The 23,553-nt window shown below is 33.0% G+C and overlaps 1 protein-coding gene across 3 annotated transcripts in view; it reads right to left on the reverse strand.

Annotated features, from left to right (window-relative positions):
- The window catches only part of LOC106783779 (dual specificity protein phosphatase 10-like), a 50,036-nt gene that overhangs the window by 12,028 nt on the left and 14,455 nt on the right, over window positions 1-23,553 (reverse strand). For all 3 annotated transcript variants that reach the window (XM_014742621.1, XM_014742620.1, XM_014742622.1), the window contains one exon: window positions 22,134-23,219. In XM_014742621.1, the coding sequence (XP_014598107.1) occupies window positions 22,134-23,219 (1,086 nt within the window). The remainder of the gene's footprint in view (window positions 1-22,133; window positions 23,220-23,553) is intronic.

Genomic DNA, 23,553 nt, shown 5'->3' on the forward strand with positions numbered 1-23,553 from the left:
TCGTACGCGCGTTATTTATTTAATTGCAAATGAATTGTAATGATCGGAATGCAACGAAGTTAAGATCAGGGTTCGTAATGGTATGAAAAATTACGGAATAATACGATCTTTGAATATTTAACAGTCGATTAATCGTCGTTGACGCCTTTGATATGCGCATTCTTTTACTACTTCATTTATAATCAAGATCACAACTCGCGGTTTATAAAAGCCGAGATACGAACCGAAGAGATATTATATTATCATTCGCGATGATACATAAACGCATTACGTCTTTATGCGGTTTGCGCACGCGTTCGTATACATTTTCTTTTTTAAAATATGAAAATCTATTCGTATGTAAATTTATATATTTATTGTCTTCTCATACATAGTCAAATATTGTTGGATGAATAAAAATCATTAACTTATTTCTCTATCATTCATGTGCACAATATTAAAATTGTTTAAAGTTAATTCCAATAGAATTTATTTGTTTAGTATCATCGTAATCGTCATTGTCGTTTTATAAGATTTTCTTCATAACTAATTAATGAAAAAAAAAAAAAGAAAATGCGAATCGTATTATTTTCTTTCGATACAAAACGATGAAACCGATCGATCGGCAAACATAATAAATTTTTAAATGTTATTAAAAGATCGCGATATATTATATTTGTCGTGTTGAATTTATTTCCAAGGCTTATTCCATTGCAAACAGTATGTGCGTTCTCGCGACATCGAAATATAAAAATTGTGTTGATATCGATGCTTAATGCGGTTAAAGTATGACTCACAGTTGGAGCACACTAGGTAGTTCACTACGACCCTGAATTATTGGCGCTAGCATTTGTATTACATGATACGTACGCCTGAGACTGTTTACAAATTTTCTTCCTTGATGTCTCCGTCTTGTTATATATATATATACATTTTTATTTCTCTTTATCTTTCCTTTCATCTTTTCTTTTTATTTTTTTATTTTGCAACGAGATAAAGATCTTATTAAAAAAAAAAAAAAATAAATGTTTGTTCAAAATAAAAATATACAATAAATTATAGTAATCTTGTAATAAGAATATCTTTTGATCGTAAAATCTTGTTTTACTTTCGTAAAATTTGCATAGAGATTAGTAATCACATTTTTTTATATGTCGACAATTTTTTTTTTTTTTCTTTTTAAAGGTTCATCGATTGGATTAAAATATCTTATCGCGTGTAGGGTATATCTTTGCACAATAAAATCGTAACAATACTTCGAATAGACTACTATGCGCATGTAAGCATACCTCGGTTATACTAAATATATATATATATAAAAACACAAAAAATATCTAACTAACGTTATTAATAAACTGGCAAAGAACTTTAGCAATTTCTACGATCGATGTATGCATGCTTGGAATAGTGACGCTATATGTTCTCTGACATGGATACAGTGGATATATACCTAAAAAGTGTTAGAAATTGTTATCGATAGTTAAGGCAATATACATATATGTAAATTGTTGGCATGAGTAAATGATCGACTACATATTAATTAGATGACTATTATCCTTATAAACATTTACGTTCAAACTACGCTGCTTTTTTTTTTCTTCTTCTTTTTCTTATTATAATCATTTATTTTTATAGAAAAATTTAATTCTATATTTTTGATCACAAATAAATCGACAATGATCGTTTAATTGACGAATGTTTATAAACGAATTAAAAGAAAATTAGTTTAATACGTAATCTGCAAAGTATGCCCTCGTGTTAATGCTCGTACTAATATAATGAAAGAGAATGAGAGAGAGAGAGAGACGACACACCCGCATGTTGGCTGACGGCAAAGCGTAGTAACGTGATTTTGCGTGCTAAAGAGAGAGAGAGAGAAGAGAGAGAAAATACGACAGATGAAAGAGATCGAGCTTGTCACACACAAATACGAAGATTCGACCCAGTGATGTATGTACGTCATGAAGAATTCCGGCATGAATGAATCACTTAACGAGAATCACGCGTATGGCATACGTAATATTTGTCTCCCTTTCGTTACACGTGTGGAATTTTGATTAGAAAAATGCCGGGTAAAAGGATATGCCAATGTATATATAAATATATTTACATACCTGTACTACACAACATCGACGACGAGTAAAACTACGATTAAAGAGGAGTAAGCACAAGAAGTGGATTTGATTTGACTCTCATAACACGTCTTCAGGAAATGAGACGTATTTTCATCTCGAGAAAGGAATTGCAAATTAATTATTACTCAAAAATCTATTATATTATTAGAATTTTTGTGTGTTTTCTATTAAATTTCTCTACATAAGTTAGATTTTATAAAAATTAATGGCAATATTCTATATCTTTCTATTTATACGAATAAGAAATCATTTTATTTATCTTGATGAAATGTATATTACAATTATTCGAAGTAATTAATTCGACGAGTCATACTGATTCATCACTTATAAGGATTTCTTATCGAAAGATAGAAATATTGAAGTAATAATTAGCGTGAAAAGAAGAAATGAAGTTTTCGAAATCTTGCATAATAGCTTGCAATGGCAAAAAGTATGACTCATGCACGTGGCAAGTGACCACAGAGAGCAAGAGAGTATCATCCATTGTCTCTCAATCGAAACAATACTCGACTTGTCGAATGCTTTGTACGCATCAAATCGTCGCGACTGAATTCTTAGTCGATGACGATAGGCGAATAGGAATGGTGGCGTCGTCCTGGATTGTTTCAATCCTTTGCTAAATTCAAAATCTTTTCTATCGATAGATAATTATTTTAATTTCTTTTCATATATTCGATATATATGACACCATATCTATTTGTTTGTTTGATGGATGGGTTCGTAGATATTTATCAAATAAATGACGTAAATCAATGGTTTTCATCCCCCTCCACAATACCTCAAGAGTAGTATTCTCTATCTTTTGATTTTTTGATCGAATAGTCTTATCTATACTGAAAATTCTGATTCCCTCCCTCCCCCCAGCTAGCTAGATGTTGTCGAAGAAAATGAAGGACACAATCTGGATAGACATTTTCATTAGTCTCGGACGTAGTCACGGTGTCGACGTCGTTTTTGACACTCTACAAAAGCTTCGATGATGTTCGGATAAAGAATCGGAGGGGTGCAAATGACGAGGGATAACGAGCGAGCGAGGGGAGGGTAGGGGTCAGAAAGAAATAAAGAAAGAAAAAGAAGAGAGCTATGAGCTGGCAACGTACGAGCATTGACAGTGAGTCAGTCAGTGAGACAGTCCACCAATTTGTAAATGATAACACCTCGCTCTCCCCCTTTCGAAAAATTTAAGGGAAAATATATTTTCCTTCTCTCTCTCTCTCTTTTGTTCACCCTTCCTTTTGTCTCCCTCTTTTTCCATCGATCGATTTCGGCTTTCGACAAAGTACGGGATCAAGGTATTCCTTGTGAATAATTGATCACCCATATACGAAGTGAAAATGTAAAAGCCTTTTCACTATTACAACGTATTTACTCACTTATTTTGAAATAATATTACGTCGGTAATCTTAAAAAGATTGATAATATTATAGTTACATTGAAATCCAAGTATAACAATAATATTCTTAAGTTTATTAATTTACTAAGATTTACGGTAAAATGATTGCAGTTATCAAGTTTAAATAATAACAGATATGACACGTATATGTATGTTTTACAGGTGGCTTAGATGTGAGTTCGTTCATTCATTCGTGTGTTAAGTTAAATTTTAATGCTCTAAATTCGTTCCCTTTTATCTCTACCTACTTTTCCTTTCCTCAGAAGATCTTTACTTGCTTTTTTACTATTCAGTGATCAGTATATCTATAACGTTTATCGTATTCTTTATCGTACTACTTATCTTTCAGGTGCCAGGTTTGATACAAGCTGTTTAGTCATTCTGATCAAAAAAAGAAAAAGGACGGAAGTAGAGTGAGATAAGAATAGGTCGAGTACATTGATAAGCGACTTCGATAGGGGACAACTGCGCCCGATATATATAAAAAAAAAAAAAGAAAAAAAAAGAGTTTCTCCTGTTGATCTCTTCGATTTCTTCTCCGAGAAAATCATTGTGAATTTCTAAGAATTTGTCGGACTCAATGCAAAGCCGCAACATCATTTCTCGTGGGGGGATTTGTTGGTTGATCGATGATAGGTCGATCGATAAGTAAAACGAATGAATTATCTCGCTGAGTTTACCTTGGCTGTTATATTTCTTTTATTTTTATCTGCCTTCTTTTTTTTCCTTCGGTTTTTTATTTTTATTTTTATATGTATATATATAAATAAGTGCATATCTAATATCGAAATTCGATGCCCGTCACGTTTCATTTCCATTATTATTTCTTCTTATTGTTTTTTTTGCGATAAGCAGAAAAAAATCATGACGTTAGTTGAGATCGTTATACGAGCCCCGTTCCTTTTGTCAAATCGATTAAGTTCGCAATATAAAATTGTACATAAAATGTAAAAATTGTTGTCATTACAGCGATATTTCTTTTTTTTCGACCAATTATTCAAGAAAATTTATTTTCAAGATATAATAAAACGTTGAGCATTGACGATGAAGTATCGTAGTGTTAAAATTGAAAAAAATATTCTAAAAGCGGAATTAATCGCTTACGCACTTTCTATTGAATTTTTTTCTCCTTTGATATTTTTTTAATTATCGTCGCTTATCGAGAATATGTTTATTTTCGTACGATTATCAGATCTTCAAAATTTTGCGATAACCAAAAAAGCGATTCGATATTAATAATGTTCGAGTTTAAGTCAATAATTATCCGAAATGTCAGTTTCCTCCTACCCACGGTTCTACAAATTTAAATACATTAGCTTAATTATAATACATTTGTTTATCATGATGACGTTTGTACCGAAGGAGTAAAACTCATTCGTGTGTCAGTAATTATGACATTAAATTTTAAGTCGAAAAATAATAAAGAAATGATTTTATTTTCTGTAATATTATTAATTATGAAAAAAATAATTACAAATACCAAAAATGCATAAGAATTTGACGCTATAATGAACAAGAAAAAAATAAAAGAAACAAACTACCCATTACCATTGCGAGAATAATAGTGACAATAATGACGACAATGAGTTGATTCAAAGAATTGCAATGATAAATTATTTTATATGATTTACTTTATAATATAAATAATTATAAAAAAAAAATAATCAAAATATATAAATCACATATTAAAAACTTTGATCATTATTATATCGGTAAATAAAAAAAAAATCATTGACTTATTCTCGTATAAAAAGGAAGGAAGGAAGGAAGGAAGGAATGAGATCGTAAACGGTGGGCGATGAACGAGCAACGCAATTTCTTGCTGATTTATTTTGGCGAGGCCGTTGTGTGAGGGATGTTGGTTCATGCTGTCTCTGCTCGAGCCACGAATAACTCAGGGAATCATAGCGATGCTTGTTCCAAGACGAAGACGACGAAGACGACGACTACGTCGAGGTTATTCTCTGAGTCATCCTGGATCCTCGTAGAGATCGTAAGAAAACTGTAGATCTTGATTCCATGGCATGGCACTACTTTATTTATTTCTTTTTCTTTTTCCCCCTCTCTGTTTTTATCTCTATCTCTGTCTCTGTCTTTGTCTCTTTTTGTCTCAAGGAAATTCCAATGTTTTCGAAGGACGTTAAAGACGTATGCATGTCCTTACCTATGCAGTACTTGTATAATATCATCTTCTTTTACTAACACACAGTAAAATACTTGCGAATGATTCATTTGAAACGTTAATAACCTCACAGAAGTCTGTTCTTTCCTTGTAAGACGAAACGGTAAAAGAAGGGGTAAAGGGGGTGGGCTTGAATAAACAACGTAACAACACTGTTCTAAAACGCATCACATTTTCCTGTACGAATGATTTCTTTTTTATTTTTTTCTTGCAATTATATCCATTTATTACTACTTCTACTGTTATACGTAATATGTTAAAAAACTGAATATAGAAAAAGAAAAAAATATGAAGAATTTATATATAAACTACTTTTTATGTAGATTCTTATTATCTTTTACTGTGTGTGTAATATAAAATAAGATTTAATTGAGATTGAGTTTTAATCCGGATCTAAGAATAATTGATAAATTAAATATAATATTCGAATCCACATTCGTTTTTTAAGGGTAGAGATATTTTTAAAATTAAGATAAGAAGGATCGTGATCGTTAGAAGCAGCCTCAGGGGTACATATAAGTTTATCGGTGCACGATGCAACATGGGATATGGTATCGTTACGAACGATAAGTGGCAAAATACGCTCCCAGGGAAAATATTCACCTTGCATTTGAAATACGTGATTGTTTGTTACGTCAAGCGAGATAAAAGTTATGACTTTAGTTTACGACAAGGAAAATATATCTTCGAGTAATCCTCTCGTGTCAAAAGATTGCCAACATCGTGGTAATGAGAAATAAGTTTGCGTATTCCTATATATATATATGTAGGTATATCGTATCCAACGGATTTAAAATTGAACGCTATTACTTTTTTTTTTTAACCATTTTACCGTGTAATGCCCAATTAGTTTCCTCGATTTTACGAGATGGAAATAAATATGAAAAAATCCGTTAAAAATTGACAATTTTTGTCTTATCGATCGATTGTTTCTCATACAATAATTTTGTTTTTAAATAGTACGTTTTAGAATGAAAAAATATAACACGATAAAGACAAAAATTATACTTATTTTTATTTGTGTCATTTTTGTCTTGTTTTTCTCTTTTTATTTATTATTTTGTTCCAACTAACTGTCTTAATCATTCGATTCATTAATATTTCGAATAAACTTACGTTAATCTTTTTTATTTATGATTTATCTGTTATTATTTTTTATTCTTTAAACGTTAATTCAAAAGAAATATCATTTGTTTTAATGATCTATCGACGTCCTCGAGAAATGAATTTCGAAGAAACAAAGCCTCCTCTGCTTACGCATCGCCATAAACGTTTTCTCGTGCTACTAGTACCTGACTGTGATTCCTCGTTTACATTCGGTCATCTTCTTCGCATATCTTTTTCATAGAAATTTCACGGGACTAATCATACATACATATACATACAGATGCGCGGAATTTTTTTTTTTTTTTTTCCGTGTCGATTAGCTCATTCGTAATTATGGTTGATCGTTAAGCTACAAAAAGTTTTTCATCAAAATCATAGTATCATCATCGTCGGTATTCTTTCGTCTGAATTCTGCGTATAAATTTTGTCTTTAATACGCGAAATTGATTACGTATAACTTACGGTTTTCCCGGATATATCGTTCGTCTTATAAAAAAATACAAATAAATCTAATCGTTAAGAGAATTTGAAATAACACTTGAAATATTATACATGCGTATCTTTGTATTAGAATTGATAAATTTTATTGATTACTACTAAAAATTCTAAGCCAATGCGTAATCAATGACACGAGGCGAGATTAATTCGTCGATTAAAATGATCATTAGGAATAGAAAAAACAAAAAAGAAAAAAAAGAAAAAAACGGAGCTCGAATTTCGTATGATCTATTTCCGAGACGATAGAATTATTGATGCAGAAATCTAACAACTATTGTCGTTGAAATACAACCTTATTTTTCTACCTGTGTTTTATTTATACACGCATCACACATGCATACAAAAATAATTATGCGTACACGCATAATTTGTTTCAGATTTTAATTGACATATTTTTTTTCTTGATCTATTTTATGGGGTTAAATGACAAACAAATGTTATATAAATGCAGGTGGTTTAAAGCTTCATTAAAAAGTTAGGACAATAATATGGAATACGAAAGTAACAGTATCACATTCGCGGTTACTGTGATGGAATATAGAAATAAATCAGTAATATATTATATTTAATCTCTGTTTATGTGAATTTTTTAATATTATCTGAGGTCGTTAAAGATATTACAATTGCTCCTAATTTATCGCAGTAAGTTAAAAATTCAATTATATACTATTACAAAATAACATTCTTGATAAAACAAGAATTGACGCTAGTATTTAAAATGAAATTTTATTATATGATATTTACGAATTTGCAGCAATCGCATGGCCTTTTTCCCTTCTGCGTTCTTATCATAATTTTTAAATAAAGCTTTAATCGATTTATATTTATATACCATTGTTATCTTACTTAGAGTCATAAAATAAAATGACGAGAGGTTTGACCACTGAAACCTCGGACACCCTGTATATATACATAGCCGGAACGTGCAGGACTGTTGTATAGTTGCGTGTAAGAACGAGAGGCAAGGTAAGGTAAGGTATGGTAAGGTGAGGTGAAGTGAGGTGAGGTGAGGTGAGGTGAGGTGAGGTGAAGCGAAGGTGTGAAGGCCGTGCGAGGAAAGCAAGCTACGATCCTTTTCCCTCCTTCTTATAACCTCTCCACGAGTGTTCCCCTGCTCCTTCTTCTTCGTTTGTACAGGTCTGCACCAATGGGCGGCATTCCAACGGCATCTCGGAGTTCTTTCTTCGTTCTTCGATATCCTGGACTTTCGATCGATCGATCGATCGGTTGGTTGGTTCTTCCTAAACACAACTGACGACATATCTCTTTCTCTCTCTTTCTAACGCGTTGAACTTTCCATTGTAAAGTATCGACCTGTTTCTCCTGATCTATGTGTACACGTATACTACTACTACTACTACTACTACTACTACTACTACTACTACTACTACAACGTGCAAGTTGCAACCAGGAATGCTAATGTCTCTACTTGCACCTGAGCCAATGATTAACTGACGCCAGTTTTACACTCCTATATCTTTATTTTATATTCCCCTTCATAACACTTGTCTCACTTCCTTTTTTTCTTTTTTTTTGATTTTCTTCTTATTTATATACGACAAGGCTGTTTCAGGGACCTAGATATACTGTAATACTTTTATTTTGATTTAACGGATTACGAAAGTAATCTATTCATTCTATATACATTCTTAGTTTTTCAATCTTTCATTTTTATTGTATTTAATTGTTTTATATATCCTTCTATACGTGCCGAAAGAAATATAATAATTGTATGTATTGATTTTAATCAATCGTTCCTCGTTCATTAATCAAAATTTAAAGAAATATCGAGAGTGTTATAAGATTGGTACTTTTCCTTTGTGGTTTATTTCTTTTTTTTTGATTTCTTTCTTTCTTTTCGGTTCGGAAAATGTGATGATTTATAACATCGTTAAATCTCTACATTATAGTCATTAGTTTTGCCAAGAGATAATCCGGGACGACAAAGAAGGGAGATAGGGGAGAAGCTATCTCGATAGTGACGTCGACGAACCTTGTCTGGCCCCATTCAGTCGATGACCTCACTTTTCTCATAGATACCAGATACGGAGGCTGCCTTTAGCTCCTTCTAGCGCCGATAGACGCCTATGTGAACTCTTTCATATTTATTTATTTACATACTTTCCAAGTCGAATAACAGAATACACGAGGAATAGCTTTTAACTTTCGTATCCAGTTATTTAAATAAAACTAGGAAATAGATAGATACATGGAGAGAGAGAGAGAGAGATAGATAGATAGAGAGAGAGAGAGAGATAAATTTCACAAATTCCTGCTTTTTTTTTTTCCATTTCGAATTCCTCGTATCTCGATCAAATGTTTACGAGTTTATTCGAGCGAAAGCAGCCTCTCTTTCACTTCGATCCATCGATATTTTTCAAATACCAGTATCGATGTATTTGAAAATGTGTCTTGTGGAAATTCGATCTTCTTTGAGTTCTTTTTCACTTTTTTTTTTTTTTTTATTAAAAATATATAGTTCGAGAGATATATCATACATAATAATATATTGATTGATATGAAACTACACTGGACAGAAAATGTTTTCGTTCTGCTCTGATTCTTCTACTTTCGCCTCGATACCAATCAAAATGTCCACCGTGCCTAACGTCAGAGAATTTCTCTATTTACGATATTACTATGATTTAGGGGGAAAAAAAAGTTATATTATATGTTGAAAATTAGTTCATCTCTTGCCTGTATAAAATTGAATTTATTTTAATATATTTTGTAACTTCATTGTTTCTCGATCATCGAAAGGTTTTTTTAGTCGAATTAAAGGATTATTTGGATTTAGGAACAAGTGGATAGAAGTGAACGACACCAGGACACCACGACGACGACAACGACGATAACAACAACGGCAATGACGGGCCCCGAGGAGGCCACGGTGAGTCAGAGAGAAAGTAAGCAACCGAGGCATTCGTGATTCGACGCTTTGACGATCCAGAAGAAACTAACTTGGGTAGGAAAGCGCGATTAGAAACAAAACACCGCGAGAGTCCACCAATTCGGCTCATTCCCTTACATTGTTTCAATTTTTGTCTTTATTATTTTTTCATTAAAAAATAAATATATAATTATATTAATTATTATAGATTTGTGTGTAATTATAATTTGTTTACTTTTTTATTTGTTAAATTATAATCATTTTTGTTGACTCATTCAATTAATACGTAATGACAATTGATATTAGAAAATAGTATTATTTGAAAGCATGTATTTTCAGCCCCATGTATTTTCCCCTTTTTTTCTAGTTTATTTCTATTATAAGTGTCAAGCACACTGTGAGATAATTGCTCCTCTATGGCAATCATTTTTCTATGAGTCACGTTATAACTATCCATCGTCGAGAAAACCAGCACACATTTTCGTAGAATCGTGTTACTCTTTTCTACTTCATTTAATCTTTTCCTTCGGCCACGTTACAATACTCTCTCTCTCACACACTTATTTTCATTTTTCTATCATTTTTCTCAATAAATTTCTAATCCTAATCGTAACTAACAAGAAAGACATTTTATAGTTTTGAGATTATCGTTCGGCGTGAGTCACCTGAAGAAGTTTAACACGGAGAATTTCAAATATTATTTCTAACGCGATTGTTATAAATTGTATTAAAATAAATTTTTAATTGAAATAGATATTTTATTGGACGATTTGTTCCTTCTGTCATTTTCATTCGGTATTTTTCCGTATTTTCAATGACGCATGGCATGTCAACAAGGATAATCGATTATATCGTCAAAAATCAACGAGAGTCCCATGGTGGTGCTGGTGAGTAATTTATCAATCAATCGATCAATCGATCTACTTTCGCATCAACTTGTTTCTTTTTCTTTTTGTTTGACTCGCGTTTGCAAATATTTGAACATTATGAAGAAGAGATATAGAGGAGTAATCAGTCAATATCGGAGGACGTGTAATGTTAACAAATAATTGTGACTCGAGCGATGAAAAGTGCGTGCATGACTCACGTAGCAATAATCGAACGAGTAAGGTAACAATATCGATCAGACTATTTCAAGGAAATTGTAATTAACTTACCGCGTCATGGTCCACGAATTGGAACCACGTAGAATATTTACGTCATCTGTTTCCTCGTCAACTACGTGGTCCCATAAAAATTTTCTTTGTTCAGAGATTACGAGATCATGCTAAGCGATGAGTTGATCTCGTATTCTTCGAGATTTTACAATTAGTCACTTTATGAAACATTCAAATCCCATAACGGGATAGTCCTTTATTTGAATTTCAGATTTTATTTAAAACGTTTGTAAGATACTTTATATCCAACAAATTTCCCTATTTTATTCTTTATCAACAAAATCTGTTCGGTATTCATCTTGTTAAAGAGAAAGAGAGAGAGAGAGGAAGTATAGAAGGAGCATGAGTTTGCAAAAAAGTAGATAAATGACATTAATTGATGCAAACTGTCGGATGATAGACGCAACCCTAACTTAATGTTCTGTAACGGCTGTGTTTAATAACCGTGAAAATGATAAAGAAAATTAAAAGTTCTTTATTATGTGTTCCGAACGATTAACATAGAATAACAATGATATTTCTTCGAACGATTAATATAATAAAATATGATTTATCGTTCAAATGTTTACTGTTTACGAAATATATTATATATAGTAGGGATTTATAAATTCAATTGAATTTAATCGAATCAATTGACCTACCTACTATCCACCTTCCCGATCTGTTAAACAAAATGAAAGAATTTATAATTCGAAAACGATCAAATATGCATATAGAAAAGAAAATTGGTTAAATGAGAAGAAAAATTCTTGTTAGTTTGCTTGAATGCCCGTGGGATATTCCTTTTCATGAGAGTAAAGGGGAACCCCCATACCCCCCGAAGCAAATTGAAAATCGGAAAATCGTAGAAGCGTGAAGAGCTCGTCATAGTCGCGGGGTTGATGTGCCAAAAAAGCTGCTGCTGCTGCTGCTGCGAGAAAGAGAGAGAGAGAGAGAGAGAGAGAAAAAGAGAAAAGGGACTTAATGAATTAGTCATCGCTTTTTGAGAGGCTGAGAGGAGTAGTCAAAAGAGAAGGGGGTTTGGTCGGATAGGGGGGTGGGTGCTGCAACCGGGTTGAGTTTAGGGGGTGGCGGTGTCGCATTTTGCCTTTGTGAGCTTTTCTCTGGCCCTAAGAGCCCAAAGGAGAAGCCGAAAAAAAGGGGGATAGCAACGGATACCCCCACTTTTCTGTCCGATCGAATAAGGGTGGTGAACGTGGTTTGCGTCGTAGAACGCATCTGGATCAGCTGTCGATGACGACGATTATTATATATGAGTCACCCGCTAGAAGCTCGGTTTAAAGTGTATCAATGACTAACGTGTCCGGCGCACGCTGCGAGTCCTACCCCCGTACTACATCCCTTTATTTCTATCTCTTTCTATCTAGAAAGAAGAGTACAGAGTTCCCTTTGATTCTCATACCATAGTACCTTCCTTCTACTCTCCGCTGGCCTCGTCCCGCAAACATCGCGTCTACTAGTCCGGCCTTCAACCCTCATTCCACCCCTCAAAAATGGCCCTAATTCAAGGGCTTATTCACCGATGGCAACGCTGTGAATGCGTATGACGTGTACGCGCTTCATCTTCCATCCTTTTCCCATTCTCCTAACTCGAATGTAATCTCTCTTTCTCTTTTTCTATTTCGCTTTCTTTACGATGAATGGTCTATGCAACATACGTTCGCGAGAGTCTTTCTATTGGCTCTTCTCGTCATCCGGACTATGAGCTGTCGTTACGAGTGTGGATCATCTGGTACAAAGCCCTTCTCAGATTAGGATGTTAAGGTGCATCCAAATCAATCAGACCCATGGACTATTCGTTGAACGGCAAACGTTTACCATTGAGATTCATTTAAGTTACTGCTATTATATGTCGATATAAGTAGTATGTTATTGCATTAAGAGATTATGTTTTTTTTTTCTCATTGATCAAACCGAGGAAAAAAAAACTACACGTGTTAGTTAGTTAAATTAGTTCCTCCTATGGCCGTGGAAAGATTATTGAAAAACTTGCTGAATTAATCTAATGGACGAACGAACGAACGAACGAATGAACGGTGATACATATGTAATATATGTATATATGTGCGTCGGCATGTTCGTTGAATGAAAAGTTTCGGTCTAGTGATAACCGTCGGTCAGCTATGCTCGTCGACGTAATGTAATTTGCATGAATTACATTACTCGTTTCTCGGTACGTAACAACACGGCTCCCTCCTATTCATCTGCACGTTTATATACATAAATAAATATTATACATACTTATATACGTTATATACGTTACGTATTATACGTAAATGCAAGCAATTTTACATACGCGCATGCACATAAACACAGAAATATATTAACGTATGGCAAGAGACACGCAGAAGTCGCTAGGTGTACACGTAACGATGCTTTGTTCTCCGACAAGTAGAGAACAGGGAAGAGAATCGTGAGAATTAAGAGACTGCGATGCCTGCAAACAAACACGTGTCTTGTCGTTTGATGCGCTCACTATATATCTACGCGAGTCATATTTTATATCTTCTATTTTAATTAATTCTTCGTAGGTCGTTACTTCCGTCTTTCTAATCGCTACTGTCGACACTGACGTTGATCAATCGTTGAAATATACTGATTTTTATTACATACTCCTCTCTTTCTCTATCTCATTCTGTTTGTTTGTTATTTATTTCTATGAAACATTTACATTTGTATCTATTTCTAATTTTTTTGTTGTTGTTTGAATTTTACCTTTTTTTCCCTCCCTATAATTTTCCACGTGATTTTAACGATGACAAAATTTTTTTTTCTGTGATTCATTATCTCAGTATATATAATATATTTATATAAACACGTAAGCTTTGTTTTTTCTAATTGATACGATAAACAATAGCATTGATGCAAGTACAATGCAAAGAAAATAATAATAATATTTCCTTTTCCACCAATTAAACATATTTAAATATATTACGTATATATTTGCTTTCTCAAGCATGATTTTCACAAATGCCACGCTTAAATAGAAAAAAAAAAGAAAAAAGAAAGGAAAAGCATTAATGCAATTCTTCGAATACTTATGACATTATTGACACTAATTATGCAATGCATAAATAAATACAGGGAGGAAAAAATGAATACGTGATAAATTTTTATTTCGGATACGAGCTGAAAAGAGTTTTATTTTTTATCGAATTTTGTTTGCTGCACGATCGCAATTTTTATTAGGAAATACGACGAAACAAAAAGAGGGATCGAAATCGAAAGCAACATATCCGTGGGTGTTAGTAAATGATTCTGGCACATTAAAGTGAGAGTTAACGTGTCGTTGTAGTACTTTGGCATCAACTGGGACGGTCGTTCAGTCGGTCGGTTGCTTCGTTGGCCCCGCCACACATTACTACTCTTTTCTTTGACGTGTATACTAAAACGGGTGAGTCACCGTGTATGTTAACCCCACAGTATGTTTACATTGGCTAAGCGTACGAACGAGCCGTATGTCAAAATCACGGTTGCATAACGCATCTCCTTTTTCCTCCTCCTTCACCACCTCCTGTTCTTCCTCCTCTTTTTCTGTCTCTTTCTGTTTTTATCATTTGGTATAGTTCTATCTCACTCTCTCTAACTTTCTTCCTTTTTCTGATCGGAAACTTAAACGTGACTCACAATCAGATCACCTTAAGGAGATGCGAATTATTGGCTGTTGATTTGACTTTAACGTTTAGAATTAATAAGGATTGTATGCACTTTTCAAAATGTTCTACGACAGACGTAAACGAATTGTTTATAAAATATTTTATTCTTTGTTCTTTCTTTTTTTTTTTGTGTCTTCATTTTTTGGGTAATAGTTCTATCTTGTCTCGTTCGTTCTCACTTTCTTCCTTATTTTCTATCATAAATTGAAACGCGACTTATATAACTAGAAAAGATGCGAATTATTGGCTGTTGCGATAGTTGGCTGTTGCTTTGACCTTAACGTTTAACATTAGTAACGATGGCATGCACTTTTCGTAGCACTTAGCGACACCACAAATGAATCTTTCCTAAAAATATTAACGATCTAAAATAATACGAGAGTTTAAACAGAAATAGAGTCTATGATGTTGTGGTTATTATTATTTTCAATGTTTCCTTAATGCGAAGGTTTATTCTAATGTTGGCTTAAAAAAAAACAAAGTGTCGTTAGATCTACGACTTATGTTAGCATGAAAAATGAATCTATAACGAGGGAACTTTGCGAAAGCTTCTTATATCACGTGATACGGTTGTAATAATTATAATAGTCGATACGGATTTTTCCTTTTTTGCTTTATTTTTTCTTTTTCTTTTAACAAACCTAACGAGAGAAATTCGATTAAAACATTTTCACAAACGCGCGTATATTAATTTTGCGAGATTATCAGACAAAACCACCCTTAATAAGAAAAAAAAGAAATAGAGAAATTTTATTTAACTTAATTAATAAAACACAACGAATAATATAGCAAATTACGCAAAATTATCATTTGATTAGGATTCTCATTGTACTTAGGAAAAAAAAAGTAGTAAAATAAATGAATGATTAATTTATCTGCGATAAGTGAAATTGATTGATTTGATTATTCGAGTTTTTATTTTCTCTTTTAGATGATCGAACCATGATATTATCTCGAACGAGAAGAGAAAAATGCGTAAGAGAAACGTAGTAAAGTTTCTTACATAACACACAGCATCAATACGATTCAAGATTCAAATCGTCCGTTTTCTCCTTCTTTTATCTTATTGCTCCTGCTAATGCTGTTACTTCGTTGCTGTTACACATACTATATATACTATATATTACTTGTTACTCGGAGAGATATTTAACGTTCTCTAGGTGGTGGCAGCGAGCCTGGCGCTTAGTTCATCGGTGAATTTAACTTCTCTTTCTTTCTCTTATTACATCTATCTTTCTCGTGTTTCTTGCGAAAAACAAACTTCGACATCGAGAGTCACGATCTCTTGTTTTGTTTGAAAAAAGAAAAAGAGAGAGAGAGGGAAGAAAGATAAATAGAATTTACCTGCGAAAAAAATCACCATTTACGAAATTCAATGTGCTAGTAATTATGACAAGCAAAATAATCGATTTTTATGATTTATTATCATCGCAATGATTTATCGTACATGTCTAAAATAAATCATAAAATCAATTATATTTGAATATTTTGTATAACTTTGTTAGAGTCTATTGGTCGTAATTTAACGTGCATAAATATTTTCTATTAAAAAACAATTTTACATTCGTCTTACTTTAATAAAAATTTAAATTTAACTTCGTTACGATAGAAATGTTAATAATTAGATGGGATTAAGTGTAAATCTTTCTCGATACGCCAACTAGTTTATTTTCACACTTCGTACGATGACGATCAATATTTCTCTCTCTTTCTCTCACACTCTTTCTTTCTCTAGTCGATTTCTCTCGTCGTTGGAAAATTCATTTGCATTTTAAATTCGTATTAGGAACGATGATTAATACGAAATAAAGATTAGAAATTAATATCGATGCGTAGGCAAACTTTTTTCTATTTTTTTTTTTTTTTATTATTATTATTATTTCCAATATGATATTTTTGGTATATTTTTATCGCTTTTTTTTCTCTCTCTCTGTCTCCCGAAATAAAAAAAGAAGAAACTTGCTTGCTTGTTTCTCTCTTTTTATATATATATATATATATATTTTTTTTTTCGTCGTCTTTCTCGCGCGGAAGTTTACGGTACGGGTCGAGTAGAGAAGATCGTTTATTATTCTCTCTGTCGCAGCTTTTCGCATCGAAGTCCGGCTTAGCTCATCGGTGAATTTAGCATGACTTCTGCTCCCGTCATCGGTCGAAAAAGTGCGCGTATTTTTCGTGATGCGCACGAGCGCGCGCATGCCCCTTAGAATAACGCACAAGTTCGAACAGTCGATAACCTTTCGGTATGAAATGCCTTATGCTTTTTTTTTATTTTATTTTATTTTTTTTTTAACCTACCCGCAAGATTTAACCTTGGGGGATGATGTCCAATTTTTTATTCTCTCTTTCTCTCTTTTTCTGCATTTGTTTCGTAAAATTTGCCAGCTAAATAAATGTAATCTATTTATTTATATATTTATGAACGTACACGGCTATCTTATTTTTCAACAAATTATTCAATTTCATCGATAAGTAAATTATTAGATAATACTGACACCACATATTGGTCAATTTAATATTTGTTCTCAAAATTTCTTTCCCTTTTTTGTTGTTAGTCCATTTCGCATTTACAATATTTGTTATTTTCCATTATTGTATTGAATAATTAACAATATCAAAATAAGAATGATTGATCAGAATTGTATCGTAGTATATTTTTCGATCAAAAAATTCACGTAAAATGACATGTGTATATAAAATTGAATGAGAAAAAAATCTGCAAGAAAAAAATGTGTGATCGATCATTGATAATATCAAATGATATTTAAACTCGTTAAAACATAATAAAGAATACGGAACAGGAAGTTCGAAGATTCATTGGTGAGTTCGCCGAAAACGCGGTCGCAGTAAAACGACGACGATGGAGAAACGAAAGACAGAAAGAGTAAGAGAAAGAGTAAGAGAAAGAGTAAGAGAAAGACATTGGAAACGGTCATCGACTTCTTCGTTGGCTCCGTTCTCTCGATCGTTTGCGAGCATGCGCGTCACAAAATTTGTTCTTTGCCAAACGAAAGGAAAATCGGAAATGAGATCGCGCGCATCGCGTTTCTTCAATATATATATATACACACACACATACACACACATTTGTATAAATATATATACACATATCACACATACATATACACATGCACGTGCGCATAGATATATTTATATATACATGTATATATATTTATATATGTAAGAGATAGATTTAGAGAAAGAGAGAGAGAGAGAGGTTTATAGGTGTATTCTCTTTGTCCGTGTGTGTTAGTAGTACCAAAGCGTGTAGTGCGCAAATTCTGGCCGCTATTCGCGACGTCATCTTCGACGTGAGTCATTCCCTATGAATAGATCCCCACCTTTTACCTCGGCCGTTGCGCGCGTATACATCGCGTCGTCGCGATGACTTTAAGCACCTCTTCACCTTTTTTTTTTTTTTTATTCCTTCTTCCTTTCTCTCTCTCTCTTTCTCTCTCATCTATCTTCCTTTTCTGTTTCTTTCTATCACGTTTTTTTTTTTTTTAATTCTTCCAGGTACGTATTTGCTAAAAGATTCTTTTATGCACACGAAAGGTAATCACAACTTGTGATAAGGAATTTTTGATTAAACAATTGGGCCAAGTTTATGGAGAAATTTACCAAACCTTGATAATGTGTAATTCTTTTTATCTTTGTTTTTTTTTTTTCTTTTACTCTTCCTCTCTTCCTCTCTCTCTCTTTTGTTTTATTTTTTTGAGAATCGTATATGTGCATAAAGATATTTTTATGTACATTAAAGAGGTAATCATATGATAAGAATTTTTGATTAAACAATTGGACCACAAGTTTATGCAAATGCTATATCAATCCTTATTAATTTGAAATTGTTTTAATTTGGTTTGTGAAGATTTTTATTTAATGTTTATTTCTTGAGATATTGTTTTATCATGTTTTTTTTCGATAGATTATTTTTAATAACGTGTAATTACAATTAATATTATATTCTATTTTCTTATGTGATTATCAGTTTAAAATAGAATTATTTTTTAATAGAGTTTGAAATATTTGTAAAATGTAAGAGTGGTTTTATAAATTAGTAATTATTTTGCAATATAAAGATCATAGAATTATAAGATTTGTACTATGTTTAGAATAATTATTCGTCATTTTAAAGGGATGGTAGTATTTTGCATAACTTTGCTCAATATTCGAAGCTCTGGTTATTGTTTACCATTTGAAAATAAATCGAGACGTTATAAACGAGATAATTAAATGATTCTACAGAGAGTTTGTTCAATGATTCACAGTATTGTCTACGAAATAAATGATTCAATGATTTCCAGTATATTTTGATTCTAATAAGACATATATCAGTGTGTGTGACTCACTATAAAGAGATTTTTTAATGAATCAAAATGAAAACATTGATTAATTATATTTTAATGTAAACGTAAATCAATTATTCCATAGACATTCTTTAAAACATCGAGAATCATTTCGGTCGCAGATTATTTTGCGAAAAAATAATATAAACCGATGTTATTTACACGTATAGATTAGCTTTGATAAAATGAGTAAGTAAACAAATAAGTAAGTGAGTAAGTAAATAATACGAACTTATAATTTTCCTTGACGATACGAACGAAACGTTCAGTAAAACGGCGTCAGCGATAAGAGCGTTGGCATTCTAATGTTTTTTTTTTCCCCCCATCAACGTATATATATATATCTATGTAATAATTCCCTATTTATCTTTATACTACATTATATTTTTCCTAATATCAAGAGTCGCGTGTTTTCACGAGTCACACATCTCTTTCTATCATTAATTTTTTCTTTTTTTATCGTAGAAGTATCAACAAATGTCAGTAATATTTAAATACCTTGCACTGAAATATCCCTTGATCGTTAAATGTTATAAAAATCATTCCATCTTTTTTTTTTTAATAATGTAATAACCGGAAATGCATCCATATTGAGATAATACGAAATACGAATCAATACAAAGACTAGAAAAAAAAAATGTTAACGTGAAAAGCAACTAATGTATTTAATTTTACAGAAAATAATGACACATATTTACATCTTTCCATGCCAAGTAGTTGAATATCTTCTAAGCCATTATTATCTCACACTTGTTTTACATCGTATGAAAATATCGTTTCTAGTAAATATCATGAAACACACTTGTGAAATCGAAATTATAACATAAATACATTTCATTCCTCTTACTTTTATTAGTTTTTAAGTTTCGTTTAATACGATTTTGGTACGGATACCAAATGAATTAATTGCATTGTAAAAGTTACGAATGTAATATATTTGTATGTAAATATATTTTCTTGAAATTTTCGTTTCTTTATAGCACCAAGAGGATGATACCATTTAGTCAGAAGCTATTTAATTAGAGCGCGACGGAACAAGGGGTTGCTCGTCAGGCGGTAAATTTATCAACGACCGGTTCCTTCCCATTATCGACCTTGTACTCTTTATCAAGAATTTTTATCCGCTAATTATAATGTTTTATTCCATGTCGAGGTAAAAAAAAAAAAAGAAAAGAAAAATAATAACAAAATTCGCGGAAAAATATAACTCAACGTTATATCCGTTGCTTTTTTTCATTCGAATATTTTCGACAATGATTTATTGTTTCTAAAAAAAAATGTATCTAACATATTTTTTATTTTTTTTTTTTATTAAATATTATTCTATAATCTTTTAATTATAGAATACACGTAGATAGAAAAAGAATATAAAACGAATTTAGTTGTCAGTATAATAACTACGCTCAGAATTATAGTATTGTGTGCATGTGTGTGTTTTATTGTTAGTTGACTACCGGTTGTTGAGAGGATTATGACCTAGTGGTGATACGCGGCTCGTAGGTGACTATCGCACGTTCTATTCACCCCTCGCCCCGTCTCCCCCTTCACACCCTCTTCCTCCAGCTCTTCTTCCTCCTCCCACGTTTCCTTCAACATTTTCCATTCAACTCCAGGCTGACGTTTGCGCAATATCGACCGAGTTGAATTTCATTTAGAAGTCCACGCACCGGAATCACCAACTAGAATAGTCTATTTTTTTCTATTTTTTTTCCTCGTGCAACGATAAAAACATTTAATATGATTGTTATTCTTCTAGTATCACATCTAAACAGAAATATTTCATTTTTCTTTATCTTTTTTTTTTATGAATATATAAGCAAATGGGATCTCGAAAGGTTTCGAATCCAATATAGAAACAATTTTTTGTTCGATCAAAACATTTCCGACCCCTTTCCTACTCTTTATGTTGTATAAAATATATATATAATTTAATATGAAGTAATTAAAAATATATAATATATATTCTCTTTAAATTTATTTATTAAATTATAAATATTTGAAAAAAAAAGAAAGAAAAAGGAAATATAAAATAAAAATCAAATGATAAATTATATAAATTGTTTTAGATGAAAATGTAATTAAAATGAATATTGAAATAGTTGGAGCGTGCGCTGCTACGACGAAATTGTCTCAAGACAAAAGTTCTCATCTTGGCAACGTTCGTACGAAACGAAAATGGTGCGCGTAAAGGAGGATGAAAAAATAACGTGGGAAAATTTACACGCGTTAGAAGATACGGAGGCGGTTGCGGGCAAGAATATCATCCTAATAACATCATCGTTATTTCGGAAAGTTCGAAAACGGAGCGTAGAACTTGTCATGCAAACTTTGATAAATTTCGTTAAACTTCGAGAAAGACAAGACAATTATTGTTTGTATTTAGTTTTCTCTCATTTTTATCTGTTATTTCTCGAAGGATGATATTTCAATTAAAATTATCTGTTGACAATGTATATATGCTACACATGTATCTACGTTCTTATAAAATCGAGATAAAAGCCAAGGTCGATACGAATACGAGCCAGCTTTATAATCACAGTACGTTTCTCTCTATAAGAATCTATTATCTCTCCACGATTTACGAAAGTCATCGTTCTTAAGTATTCTCCACCTACACGACAATTGAAAATTACAAATTCCATAGGATTCATCGTTGTCCGATAATCTTCGCGAGAAACGTTGGAAATATTTGAAGGTTTTTCAAAAGCCTTATTACGTAACGATAATAACGAGAAAATAATTCGATCCGATCTAGTCTGACCAGATAAGAAAAATAATTGGATTACTTACCGATAAGTAAAGCGGGTTCTCGATTGTCCTCTACGAGAGCAGCCAGTACCAGAAACAAGGGATGTTGAATAGGAAGGTACTCCAGTTCGGCGGTGCAGTCGTCGTAAACGACAACTTCTCTATATTGTTTCCTTCGTAGAATTTCTTTGCCTTCTCTGGCAGTAGCAAGATCGGCCAATGTTGCTTTTCCCAGTTGCAAGCGTCGTCTATTGAATCGATCGGAACAGTTTACGTTGATGGCACCACGAATATGATTGACGTTGTAGAGAATAAATGGCCGACAATCTAAGAGCACAGGACTGCTCGTAGGATGTTCAATAATTCGTTGAGCCAACTCATTGGGTGTTATGGTACGGGTTCTTTGGAGAACTAATTGTTTTTGAAGACTGTTGCTCTCGGAGCAAGGACTCGCGGGAAGGCTAACCGTCTCCAGCTTGCAACGTTTCGATGCTGAGAGAGGATGAAGTTGGTGTTGATGGTAATGATGATGATGAAGATGATGATGATGATAATGATGATGATGATAATGACGATGTACGTCGGTGTTAATAGGTTCGTTATCGATGATGATGGTACCGGGGCCACTGGTAGTGCTGCTACCACTGCTAATGCTATTGCAGTTGATACCACTGCTGCTGGTGCTGCTGATGCTGCTGGCAATGTCGGTTATTCCGCTAACGTCGGTGATGCAACTGTCGACGCTGCTGGTAGTCGAGGGAGTTGGCGATACGGGCGACGTCGGCGACGAGAGGAAGCACGAGGACGTCGCCGGTGGACCTGGTTCGCTCAAACTGCGGTTCAGAACGAGTTTGAGGTTGTCTCGCGGCCGTCCGGCCGAGACCGGCTCACAGCACACTAAAGTCGACATCGAGGTTGCTCCTTTTCTTCCCTCTTTACCTTTTTCTTCTTCTTCTCCTTCTTCTTCTTCTTCTTCAACTCCTCCTATTCCTCGTTTATACTGCTGTTCTCGTTGTTGTTGATACCGACGATCTAGAGGAAGTTCCAATTGTTTCTGACGTTGACGATAACCCTGTCTATCAGCGATTTCTGGTACAATTACATCGAGACTCCTTCCCGAAGACAGCACTAAAAATCCGAAAAAAAGTTATCGTTAGAGATTACGAATTATAATATATTATTATTAATTCTATTTATGTCGAGACAAGAACGCCTGTTGCCATTCTCGTTCGAGGTTTTTCCTACTAATCTTCATCGCTTATTTGAGGTAACAGGTGTAAGTTTGTATCTTTTGAAAACATAAGTTGACGGGAGGTTAAGCGTGGGTGTACTTTAACGATGTGCGATGGAAAACAAAGATAAGTTTCTTGTCAAAATGTTGCGATCTATTGCAGACGATATATTTTTTATAATTTTCCTCCCCATTTTTTTTTTAAATTTAACGTTAACGTTTGAAATCCAA

This window comes from Polistes canadensis, unplaced genomic scaffold, assembly GCF_001313835.1.
Source record: "Polistes canadensis isolate GaletaPanama2010 unplaced genomic scaffold, ASM131383v1 scaffold_25, whole genome shotgun sequence".
Lineage (NCBI taxonomy): Eukaryota > Metazoa > Arthropoda > Insecta > Hymenoptera > Vespidae > Polistes > Polistes canadensis.